At 39.5% G+C, this 12631-nt stretch overlaps 1 protein-coding gene across 5 annotated transcripts in view; it reads right to left on the minus strand.

Annotated features, from left to right (window-relative positions):
• LAMA4 (laminin subunit alpha 4) overlaps nt 1-12631 on the minus strand; it is a 152490-nt gene that overhangs the window by 44219 nt on the left and 95640 nt on the right. For all 5 annotated transcript variants that reach the window (XM_084962772.1, XM_084962757.1, XM_084962777.1 and 2 more), the window contains exons 14-16: nt 6460-6608; nt 2961-3102; nt 2259-2355 (exon numbers count right to left, since the gene is read on the minus strand). In XM_084962772.1, the coding sequence (XP_084818898.1) occupies nt 2259-2355; nt 2961-3102; nt 6460-6608 (388 nt within the window). The remainder of the gene's footprint in view (nt 1-2258; nt 2356-2960; nt 3103-6459; nt 6609-12631) is intronic.

Genomic DNA, 12631 nt, shown 5'->3' on the forward strand with positions numbered 1-12631 from the left:
TAAACATTTTTCTTTTTACAAATGAACTGAGTAGAAGACTTTTTAAAATAGTAGCTTCCTTAACTTATTATAGATTGCTAAGTTTTATATAGATAATGAAGAAAAGGAAATCTGGTAAATAAAGACTACTGATTACTTAAACACAGAATTAACAGTAATCTGAAATTATAATGTAACTCAATAGATGAATACAGTTCAATTTGAAAATATGAATTTATATTACAAACATGTGCATTGTTTAAAGTGAGGCAAATTCTGATCCACTCAGTTCTAACTTCCCATCAGGTCTCTTTTTGCAAATAAATATATTAAGGGATTTAACCAAATAAGATCATGAAGTAGGTGATCATATCGGCAAAATATTCAGAGATCAAAGCAGAGAGATTAATCTGCATATACAATATGGAACTTTGAAGAGATATCATTATTAGAACAGAAAAATTTCTTTCATGAGGTTCAATAACTTAATAATGACAGGCTTGAGAAAATACTTTGCAAATTATCGAGGAGAATAAAATATTTACATCATCATAACATGAAGACCCACATATTATGGTCTTCACAAACAAAAGCAATACATAGATATGGCAACATTTACTTAAAAATATTTTAATATTAATATTCTAATTCTTTACTGCTAATATTCTTTTTTTTTTTTTGGCCATGCCTGCAGCATGTGGAAGTTCCCAGGCGAGGGACTGAACCTGTGTCTCAGCAGTAACCTGGGCCACAGCAGTGACACCAGATCTTTAACCTGCTAGGCCACCAGGAATTCCCCTATTGTTAGTATTTGAATTCTTTTCTAAAGAGCATGTTTAAGACTAGGCTTGTATAATAAATTAATTAGAATGAATAAACAGCTTTTTAAATGGTTAAATAGTCTGCATATGAAAAACAAATGCATTTGTTTTCTCTGTATAGTGGCTCTACCTTTAAAAGAGAGAAAATGCACAGACAAGATTAATTGCTTTGATAAAAATCATGTGAAATTTTTAGTTTCAAATTTGGTCTTTGTTTTTAGGTGGTAGAGGTTAGATACATAATGGATTTCCAACCTCATTAGTCAATGGTTGAATATCCTTATGGATGAGCTAATGACCTCAGAGATGAGTACTGTTTAGTAAAATTCTTAGTTTAATTGTTTTGGCTTATGCCACAGCCATAGCAACATGGGATCCGAGCGAACTACACCACAGCTCACCATAACACTGGCTCCCCAACCCACTGAGCGAGGCCAAGGATTGAACCTGCATCCTAGGGATACTAGTTGGATTTGTTTCCGCTGTGCCACAACAGGAACTCCTTAGTTCAGCTGTATTTAAGAGTAACTTATAAGATTCAAAATTAACTAAAATGATTTCACTTTTACTTTTTCCTCCCTCTCCTACTCTTCCATGTGCTTGACTTAGCAGATGCAGACACCAGCCTTTGGAAGTGCTTCTTTCCATATGGTCATTAGGCTTGTCCTAAATACAGCAAATGTGTAGAACACGAACTATAACAAAATGCAAAAAGCCAGATGGCTTTGTGGTACCCTGTCCTCCTGACTCACAGTGCTGACCAATCCCTTCATGATAAAAATTTACAGGGCCTTCTGAACTGTTCAAGAAAGGTTAAATTTGTGCAATATATTCTAGTGTTGAGTGTATTTTATGGTACTGTCTCCTTGAAAACTGTTTTTGTTTTTTGTTTTTTGTTTTGTCTTTTTGCCATTTCTTGGGCCACTCCCCCGGCATATGGAGGTTCCCAGGCTAGGGGTCTAATCGGAGCTGTAGCTGCCAGCCTATGCCAGAGCCACAGCAACGCGGGATCCAAGCCGCGTCTGCAACCTATGCCACAGCTCACAGCAACGCCAGATCCCTAACCCACTGAGCAAGGGCAGGGATTGAACCCGCAAGCTCATGGTTCCCAGTCGGATTTGTTAACCACTGCGCCACGAAGGGAACTCTGAAAACTGGTATTTATAGTGAAGTTTCTATTAATTTGCCTTTTTGATTTGCATGAATATTTTTCCATGTAATTTTACTACATGGAATTTTTTTTTAAACCACCATTTACTTTAAAATATCTAATCCTTGTTTTTTTTTTTATACCTTGACTCTGAGCAGGAACTATTAATGTTTTATTTGGATGAAATATAATTTATTCTTTAATCCTGCTTAATGCTCAATTTTGAAACCTGTTTACACACAGAAACACTGTGTGAAGGCGGGAGGCAGCCATAAATCAGAAGGAAGACAGGGAAGAGAAGATATTACTGGAATCTGCCCTTGCTTGAAGCTCTCTGGCTTGATTGAGGAGGTTCTCACTCTCATCTTTATGGTAAATGATTTGCGTATCAATCCCACTCACAGCCTACAAAGGAATTGGGTGAAGAGAGTAAGAATGGCAGCAGAAGAAATCAACTTTTTATTGTTCTAGGATTTAAATGACATGGTTTATCTGCTAAACACCAAGCAAAATTCATAGCTCATTTTCACAGCTCAAAATCAAGGTCAAATGTGAACATGAGAAAGTAATACCCTTGACATTTTCAAGATAAATGGTTTTTGAGGAAAATTCGGTGAACCTAGAGTAGTGCCTGGCCAAGGCACCACTAAAGTGATTATCATGAAGAAGCTGCTGAATAAATAACTTTTGAATTGAAAAAAATCTGAATGCATGCATAAAGCATCTTCTCTATCTGCAGATCCTAGTCTCAAATATATTTTATGCAGGGACTTTGGCTTAAAAAAGCTGTCAAAAGAATTGGCATTTGCTGACTGGAGTATGATACATCTTAAATTTGCACTACTGAAACATTCATAACATAAATAAAATGGTCTTTTCTTAGCTCTCCTGCCCTTTCTACTCTTTCTATTACATTGGAAGCTCAAGAGATGACATTAGGAAACAGAAAAGTCATAAGTTGGGAAAAGGCAACATAAAAATGAATGTTAAAATAAGGGAATAAAACTCACATCATAAATTCTATCACTGATGTTCAAAGCCTGTTCTGCCGTTTCATCGGCTTCATTCACAAAATTGGCAATATTTTCATAGACATTTGAAGCATCCAGAGCCTTCTGTACCAGCCCATTCATATCCGAACTGTGCAAATTTCTGTTAATGAAAAAACCTGACATTATTTCCTTACCTCATTGGGAAACAGTGCCATTTTTAGGGCTTGATTTGAACAATTCTGGGACGACAGGTACTTCCTTCCTGTTATTTAAAGTTACATGTCTGGGCAAGGTTTTTCCCAGCTGTCTTTCCTAGGAGCACATTTTCTTTTATTCCTCAACCTTTGGTGCCCCAAAGATTTCACTTCATTATGCTTTTGGCAGCTGCCTGCCTGGCAGTAGTCACAGGGAAAGGAAATGCTGATTTAAAAACAGCGTCTGCACCTCTTCAAGCAAAAGATTGTTTACATGGTTGTGTCAGGCAGAGGAATGAACCCACAATCGTCCCCACCTATTACTTACCCTAAGCAGCACTGTTATTCCCTTCCTGTCAGAGAAACTAAGGCTCTCAGAGCTTATATAACCTTAGCATGGTGTTAAGTATTATTTGTTTTCACTCTCTTATTCAATATTATTTCCTGCTTTTATATAAAGAATCATATTTTTACTTAAGAAGGGGAATAAGGCATACTGAGCATCTATGTACAGATACTAGGCTAGTCCTGTTCTAAATATTAAGTCTATAATTCTTACCACAGCCATGAAGGTGACATTGTTATTTCTTTTTCATAAAAGTAGCTGAAGCTCTGAAAGAGGGTGCAACACTTGCCCAGGACAAGCATGGACAAGGCTGGTCTTACCCCTGAGGCCTAGCTGCTCCCCCAAAGAGCACAGCACCCCACCTCACAAGTACCCCTGCCCTGACACCATGTCCTCTGCCTTTGTCCCCTTCTGGCCCCTGTAGGGTTCCTCTAACATTTGCTGTTACCCATCATGCCCTGTACATCCTCACATAGGGGCTGATAACACGATGTGCCTTAGAGGATTGATGTGGGATCCAACAGGAACGAGATACATGTAATGCTTGGTACTATGCCTGTCCTCCAGTAAACCTCAGGGTTTATCATTATATGTAAACTGTTTCTTGAATGGAAATTTCAAACTGTGCATCTATCCACACAATTCATATAACTAACAAACAGTTCTTCCTCTGTAATATAAACTCATTCCCTTTTGCAGTTTATCCTCAATCCTTTGTCTTAATTTTAATTAGTCTTAAATCCATCAGCTTCGTTTTTTTCCCAATTTCAGACACCGATGACTATTATCATTTTATTCATTAGGAACCTCTCAGACGATACTCTGTGATGCAGTATATGACACTGCAGACCCCACAGTGCCTCCTCTCTTCAAACTGCCCTGACCTATAGAGTTCAGCCAGGTGCTTCCTAGCCTCCTCCATCCAGTTTCAGTCCCTGTACAGGTGCTTAGGCTCAAACTTCCTCTGTATTTCCTCGGCAACTCCTTTCTCTTTTGTCCAAGTTCATCAGCATTCTGGTTCCTCTGCAGCAGAGCCGATATCCATCAGGCATAGTAGGGGCCCACAAATACACTTTCATGTTAATTTTTTTCCCTTTTCAGTTGCATATGTGGCATATGGAGGTTCCTGGGCTAGGGACTGAATTCAAGCCTAAACTGTGACCTATGCCACAGAGATAACACCAGGTCCATAACCTGCTACACCACAGTGGGAACTCCAATGTTAATTTTTTTTTAATCACAAGAAGAAATGAGGATAACGATAGTGATTACATTAGCTTTATATTAATATAGTCATGACATATAATTAAAATTTTTTTATGGCCCATTAGAGTCATAATGCAGCCCTGCTCTGCAGTGATAATTCTGATCCAAATACTTGTTACTTGTATCTCCTCACAACCCCTTGTTCTTAGAAATGGCACAGAGTGTAAAACCTAAGGAAGTTTTAAAAGAAAGAGATAAAAGGTATAAAATGTTACCAGTATTTATTAATATTTAGAAATCTTGCTGGCTAGAGTGATAAGCAGATATTTCAAAGAGCTTAAAACAAAGCCTTTATTACTTTGTTTTCATTACCAGACATAAAACAGGTACTACATCAATATACAAAATAAAAATGTGCTTTTGAAAGGGAAGCTTCTTGATGAATTATGTTTATCCTTGTTTGAAGCATATGTAGATCAATGGGTACACTAGATGGATGTTGGAGAATACTCACATTTTGAAGGGAAGACATCTATAAATTTGGATGTTTTCCCGAATATATATGTAGTCAGAAATATCATAAACATAAAAGGGACTTCAGGGTGACTGATATTTTTGATTATGTCTCATGCAAAGCAAGGGATGACTTCCTTAGACGTTCTAGCTAGAATACTGTTTGCTGCAGGGTGGCATTTAGAGAAGGTCTGTGTTGGGATGCTATTCAGTGGGATGTAGTTACTAAATGACAAAAGAACAATGAAGAGAGTCATAGAATTAATCTCAAAAATAATAATCTACCAATATTGTTACTACCAAAACCAGTATTTTCTTCAAACTCCATTTTATTGGCTTGATCAATAGCACATTTCCTGGGAGCATGACACTGAACTGGATATAACACCATCTCACACACCAAGGTTTAATGCTTGGTCTCTCCATCGCCACTCCCACTCCAGCTCCCTCATTTTTTAGAAATTGGGAAGGATATTTGAAAACTTTGGTGATCAGGAAAAAAAGGTAAGTTAAGTTTTAAACAGAAGTGAATATTAATTCTTATTTTATTCACGACCTTTACTGATCCTTATTTCTAACTGCCAGATTTGTGATGTTTTTCCATAATGATCTCATATTTATCTATTTTTTTAGCTTCATGAATCAAAGTCCAATATTTTAGTACATTTCAAATTAACATTAAATGAGTGTTATGACTCTCTTCTAGATACTGCAAGAAAATTATCAATTGATTTTCTCTTAATAGGTGTTGAAATCAAATAGCTCCTGCTGGGCACTGTGGAGTGGCTAGAGTATTGGCCACAGGTCTACTGCATTGCTAACTTCCAACCACCTTTACCTAAGACACTTGGGTGTGGAAAGCTAATGCTGTCTATGAATAAATATGTGACAATGGCACAATTAGACTATGTAGAGGGTTCTGATTTACTTGATAAGATTCTGTGCAGCAGTTATGTCCCTAACTCACATGTGTTAGATCATCCTATTAATACTGTGGAATAGTACCTGACTCCAACAATACAGATCTAAAATCTGACAGATCTTTTAAAAATCAAAAAACTGTCTCTCCAGAGCAATTGTAATAGACAATAACTGGCTATCAGACTGGCCAGCCAACAAACAGATAAACAAACTAGCAAATTGAACCCTAAAACCAACCTACAAACACTGTATCCCAGCAACCCTGCCATGTGGAATTGAATAAAATTAAGTTATTCAGCCTATGCAGATGCCTACATTTTTAAAACCAGGATATTACCTGCTCAATTCATCAGCCTCTTGTTGAAGGTTCTGTGCATGGTCAACAGCTTCCTGGACTAAATCATGACTGAGGTTGCTTAGGTTGGATAGTTTTCTTTGCAGTTCATTTTTGGCTCCATCTATTTCAGCATAAATCCCTGATGCATTCTAAAGAAAATATTTTAAAAAAGAAATGAATTCAGAGAGACTTAAAATATTTTTCCAAGGGAGCACCAAAGATAATCTCTATTCCTCCTTACTATGAAGTTCAGTAAGTTTAGGCCAGATCTACATGAGTCTAAAATGCTATATATGGATATTTACCTATTTACATCTTCAACTCCTTCTCTACTGATTGCTTCCCTAGCATTCAAACATATTCTGCCATCTCCCATCCAAAAAGAAAACTAAAAAAAACAAAAAACAAAAAACAAACAACAAACCCTCCATCGTCCACACTTCTCCCTAATGTTATTATCCTACTTTATTCCCTTCACAGCAAAATAGACCTTCTCCGAAAAAAAAAAAAAAAAAAAAAAAAAAAAGGGTTTAGGCATGCTGCTTCTATTTCATCATTTTAAAATTCAAGCTTTTTATCTACTCCAGTCTGGTTTTTACCTCACTACTCCACCAACACAGAAATTCACTTAATGATTTCCAAGTTACTAAATTAATGGGTATCATTCAATTCTCATCTTACCCGATCTCTTCCTACATTTCCTATGCTGACTACTCTCTCCCTGAAACTCATCTTGTGATGTGACCTTTCCAATTCAATCATAAACCTAAGATCTTGGCTAAAGACCATGCGTAGGATGCTGCCACAAACCCATGACTTCCAGACTTTGCTGGCTCTCAATGCTGAAAAGGAGTTTATTCTCTCAGTCACCAACACAGTGATTCTAAACACTGTCACCATTCCCAAGCCAGGAACTATTCTTTCCCCCACCACTATCCAATTCTTAGCAGGTCTTTCTTTTCTTTTTAATTTAGAAGACAAACTAACTGTTAGTGGTGAACACTTCTTTAAGCTCCCAATGTGATATTTCCTCCCCTATGAAGGGGGCTCAATTCATGAAATTCCAGATCTCTCCACTATTTCCTTAATCTGCCTGGAGAGGCAGAGTGCGTTATCTGATTGGTAAATTTGGGGGATAACTGTACAGACTCTGCTCAACTCCATCCTTCTGTCTCCTGGGAGCAAGCTGCCAGCAGAAAGTTGAGTTTTCCTATACCTCTTCATACAGCTAAGTTGTCCTGGGAATACACCTCTTCTCTTCCTTCCAGTGACTCTTGCAGCGTTGCTGGTCTGGATGGGCAGACTTGCCTAATTCTGGTATTGAGTATCAGCCATCCCACTTGGCTAAGAGATCTTTTAAAAAGCCATACCCTCAATTTAACTACACCAGAAATAAAGGTGATATTCTTGGTCTTCATAGTTACTTTTTATTTTTCAACTTGTTCAGAACTTGGGTACTGAATGGGGTGCCATTTATTTATTTATTTTGGTCTTTTGTCATTTTAGGGCTGCACCTGCGGCATGTGGAGGTTCCCAGGCTAGGGGTTGAATTAGAGCTGCAGCTGCTGGCCTACACCACAGTCACAGCAATAAAGGATCCGAGCAGCATCTTCGACCTACACCACAGCTCATGGCAATGGAAGACCCTTAACTCACTGAGCGAGGCCAGGGACTGAAGCCACATCCTTATGGATACTAGATGGGTTTGTTAACCACTGAGCCATGACAGGAACTCCAGGGGTGCCATTTATTGAGAGCCCCTTCAGAGATTCCAACCTGACAACGAAGAGTTTTCCCAACTCTTTTCCACCACTCACTAGCTCTCCCTGCAAGCAAACCCTATAACATACTTATAGCTATATCAATACATATATCTTCCTCATATTTTAAGAGGAAAATGCTCTTTTTCTTTACAAGTTATGCTCCCTTGTTTTCTCAGTGGCTCTGTTTTCTGCTTTCTTGCTCTTTAGGTACCAGCTTTTCTCAAATATGCCCAAGTTCCTACTAAAAAACAAATAAACAAAACTTATTCCTTGACTCTAGCTTCCCTACAGATTCTTGTGTTGATGAAGTGCTCCCCACAGAAATGGTTCTTGTCAAGGTTCCCACTGTCAGACCCCATATTACCAGGTCCATTTGAGACTTTCCTGTACTTGCTGGGTCTATCTCTGGTTTGTGACAGAGTTGATCACTGTCTCTGCCTTAAAACCCTCTTTTTCCCCAGCTTCTGTGATGCTGCTCTCTCCCAGTCTCCCATTATGCTCTAGGTATGCAGAAGCCTTCAAAGCTGCTGTTCCTCAGGGCTAGACTCAGCCCCTTCTTGTCTGCAAGATCTAAGTCCTCTCTCCGAGCCCAGTCTTTTAATCTTCTGATACATGCTCTACCACTGTGCAGGAATGGTGAACCTTCTATAAAGTAAACCTGATCATGTTATTTCCCTTCTCAAAATCAGCCAATTCCTTTGCTTGAAATCCAATTCCTATGCATGGATTCTTCATCTGACTCTTCTTCTTAGCAATTTTATCTTTCCTTACCACTTCCCACCCAACTACATCCCATGGTCCAAACTTGACTGATTATTGTTTTAATGCTCCATATTTTTTCTGGCCCCGGGCCTTTCTACATATTTTATCTGTCTGGAATAAATTCTCTTTATTGCCTGTCTGATTCACCTGGAAAAGTTCTATTCACCCTTCCATATTTGGCTCAGATATCACTTCCTTTATGAAGCCATTGCTTGCCTTTCTAGGGTGAGTTGTATTGTCACATATTTTAATTATCCACCTGCCACGTGACTGCAATGATTTTATATTATTATTCTACCCATCATATTCCATAATCTTGGAAGGCAGGACCTATATTTATTTTTGTATTCCCAGAATATAGCACAGTTTCCAGCATATAAGTTTTATTTTTGTGGAGATAGTATTAAGCTTGTAGGCATTTTGTTGGTCACCCAGGGAACAATACTTTGTTTTTTTTTCTTGGCTCTATTAATATCAAAGTCCACTTTATTTATTTATTTATTTTTGGCTTTTTGTCTTCTTTTAGGGCCATACCTGTGGCATATGGAGGTTCCCAGGCTAGGGGTCCAGTCGTGAGGAACAATACTTTGAAAAAAATGTTTTGAATTGTATAAACAGGAAAAATACTATGGATATCCTACATTTACTCATTAATTCACTCAACAAACATTCATAGTATGCCTATAATGTGCCAGATACTCTTTCAGGAGATAGAACACATAGCTGTGAATACAGTCTCTACTTTTAAGGAATTTATAACCTAGTGGGAAGATACAGTAATACCCAAGTGGTCAAATAAGTGAACGAGCTAACTTCAGGGAGTAAAAAAGATTTTGAATAAACTAGAACAGATAGGATGGCTTGGAAATTGATTAAAGGTAAGAGATCCACTTGGAATGAATGTTCGCATTGGCCATTTGAAAATCTGGGGATGGCAGGTGCAAAAGTCCTGAAGCAAAACAAAGAATAGTGTGGGAGTTCCCATCGTGGTGCAGTGGTTAACGAATCTGACTGGACACCAGGAGGTTGCGGGTTCGATCCCTGGCCTTACTCAGTGGGTTAAGGATTCGGTGTTGCCGTGAGCTGTGGTGTAGGTTGCAGACGCGGCTTGGATCCCGCGTTGCTGTGGCTCTGGTGTAGGCCAGTGAGCAGCTCTGATTAAACCCCTAGCCTGGGAACCTCCATATGCCGAGGGAGTGGCCCTAGAAAAAGGCAAAAAGACAAAAAACAAACAAACAAACAAAACCCAAAGAATAGTGTGTCTGAAAAACAGGAGCTGTAGTGTAATGGGCAGGAGTAGGCTAGAATGTAGAGAGAGAGGAAGAGAGTGGAGCATGAGGTCAGACAGTAGGCCGAGGTCAAGTCACTTAGGGCCTAGTGGACCATGTCCCACGAGCTTGTTTTTTACTATAAGTATTACTGGACGTTTTGTGGGGGATAAATAATGTCATCTGATTATGCTTTTAAAGGATTGTTCTGCTGCTGCATAGAGAATGGATCCTGAGGGGCAAGAGTGGAGGCAAATGAATCAGTAGGAGGCTCTTTCAGCAGTCCATACTGGAGGTGAGGAGACTTGGACTCATATTCATACTCAAGAGTAGCAGCAGAGAGGAAGGTAGTGGTCAGAAATCAGAATTCAGTAGGGAGATGGGGCCATCAGGCCTTGCTGAAATGGGAGCAAGGAGAAAGTAGAAATCAAGAAGGATTCCAGAGTTTTGATTTGAGCAACTGGATTGTTCAAATCAGGAGAGACTAGGGAAGAGGGTGTTGTTCAGAATTTGTTAAGTTTGGTATGCCTATTATACATCTAAGTAGTAGGTGTAATCACGATTTTAGCCACATACCACACAGTTCTTTTCTTCCCCCCTCCTTTTTACAGCCATATCTGAGGCACATGAAGTTCCCAGGCTAGAGGCCTATGGGAGCTACAGCTGTCGGCCTGCACCACAGCCACAGCAACACAGGATTGGAGTTGCATCTGCAGGCTATGCCACAGCTTGTGGCAACACTGGATCCTAACCCACTGAGTGAGGCCAGGGATGGAACCCACATCCTCACAGAGATGACATCTATCAGGTCCTTAAACCACTGAGTCCAGTGAGAACTCCCCACTGAGTTTTTGCTTAAAACTGTCAAATAAGCATTTGGATACAGAAGCATGGAACTCAGTGGAGGTCTCAGAGCTAGAGGTACAAATTGTGGAATCATTTATCAAATTGTTCTTTAAAGTCATGGGATTCAATGGGATCAACTAGGGAAAGAGCATAAATAGAAAAGAGAGCCCAGGATTGAGCACTGGGCCATTTATCATCCAGCTTAGGGACAAACATGGCCCAGTGCTAAGTGTGGACTGAGGCCCGTTTTTATACAGCTCCTAGCTAGGATTTTTTTTTTTTTTACATTTAAAGAGTTATGAAAAATAAAAATAAAAAACAAAATGAAGAAAAATAAGGGACAGCAGTTGCATGTAGCTTGCAGAGCTGAAAATATTTACTACATAGAGGATGTGCAAGGGCAAAGCCAGCAAAGTTGGCTGGGATGAAATGGCCACGGAGGTGGGAGAGGAACCAGGTGAGTGGGGTATTGGAGGTACCAGGACAGGAGCTCTGAGTGTTTAAAAAAAGAGGGAAGGGTAATTAGTGGCAGAACTAAGAAAGCTGAGGAGAGAGAAGCAACGATGGTTTTGGTTATGTTGAGGTTGCTGATGACCTGGACAAACACAGTCTCAGTGCAGGGACACAGAATCCCATTTGGAGTGGTCTTAGTACAATAAGCGGGGAGAAGGGAAAATGTAAATGACTCATTTGGGTATTTTGCTGTGATGTGGGGTAATGGGGCAGAAATTAGAGGGGATGTGAGCAAGAGCTTTTTTCTTTTTGTTTTTTAAAAGGAGATACTAGAATATGCCTGTATGTGAGCAGTAATGATTCAGTCAAGAGTGAGCATCAGGCAAAACAGAAGAGAGAGGGCATAGTTTAGGAGGGAAATGCAGTGTTATAGAGCACAGCAAGGATGGGATTCAAAGCACTGGGCTTTGACAGGAGAAGGGATATCTCCTTAATTATAATAGGAGGGAAGGCAGAGGTGTGAATACACTTGCATGTAGGCTGCTAAATTTGGGGAGGGAAGGTGAAGGGAGTTCTCTTCTCTTTGTTTCTTATTTGCAGTGAAGCAGGAAGCAAATTCACTAGCCAGACTGCCTGATGGGAAGGTGTGTTTCCCACTGGTCATATTGGTTTCTTTTGTGTGGCCATGATGCTGAGGACACTTGGGCTTACTGGGTTATGAGATTAGAACTCTTAAGAGAGTACAACAGAGGAAGAGGTAGGTATGGAAGTAAAGGGTGTTTGCAAAGAATGATTATACTGATACTTTTAGCTGCTTAAGGAAGAGAGGATATGAAAGGACTAGGGTGAATGAGATGGAGGAGGTTTTAGCATGGCCAGAGAATTGCTGGAGTCGGCACTTTAGAATAAGTGAGATCAGATGTGATGCCCAGAGAGGGAGGTGCTCAAAACTGGGATTTGGGAGAGGTACTGTTACTGATGACAAGATTTGGGTCTGGTCACAGGAGGGCTATCAGAGCTGGAAGAGAGGAAAAGCTTATTGGCAGGAAAAATTCAAGAAGCCATAGGTCTGAAAGCTAG

Source organism: Sus scrofa, chromosome 1 (assembly GCF_054392235.1).
Source record: "Sus scrofa isolate SSC_HxYL_T2T_F1_AM1 chromosome 1, Sscrofa_HxYL_maternal_Yorkshire_Landrace_v2.0, whole genome shotgun sequence".
NCBI lineage: Eukaryota > Metazoa > Chordata > Mammalia > Artiodactyla > Suidae > Sus > Sus scrofa.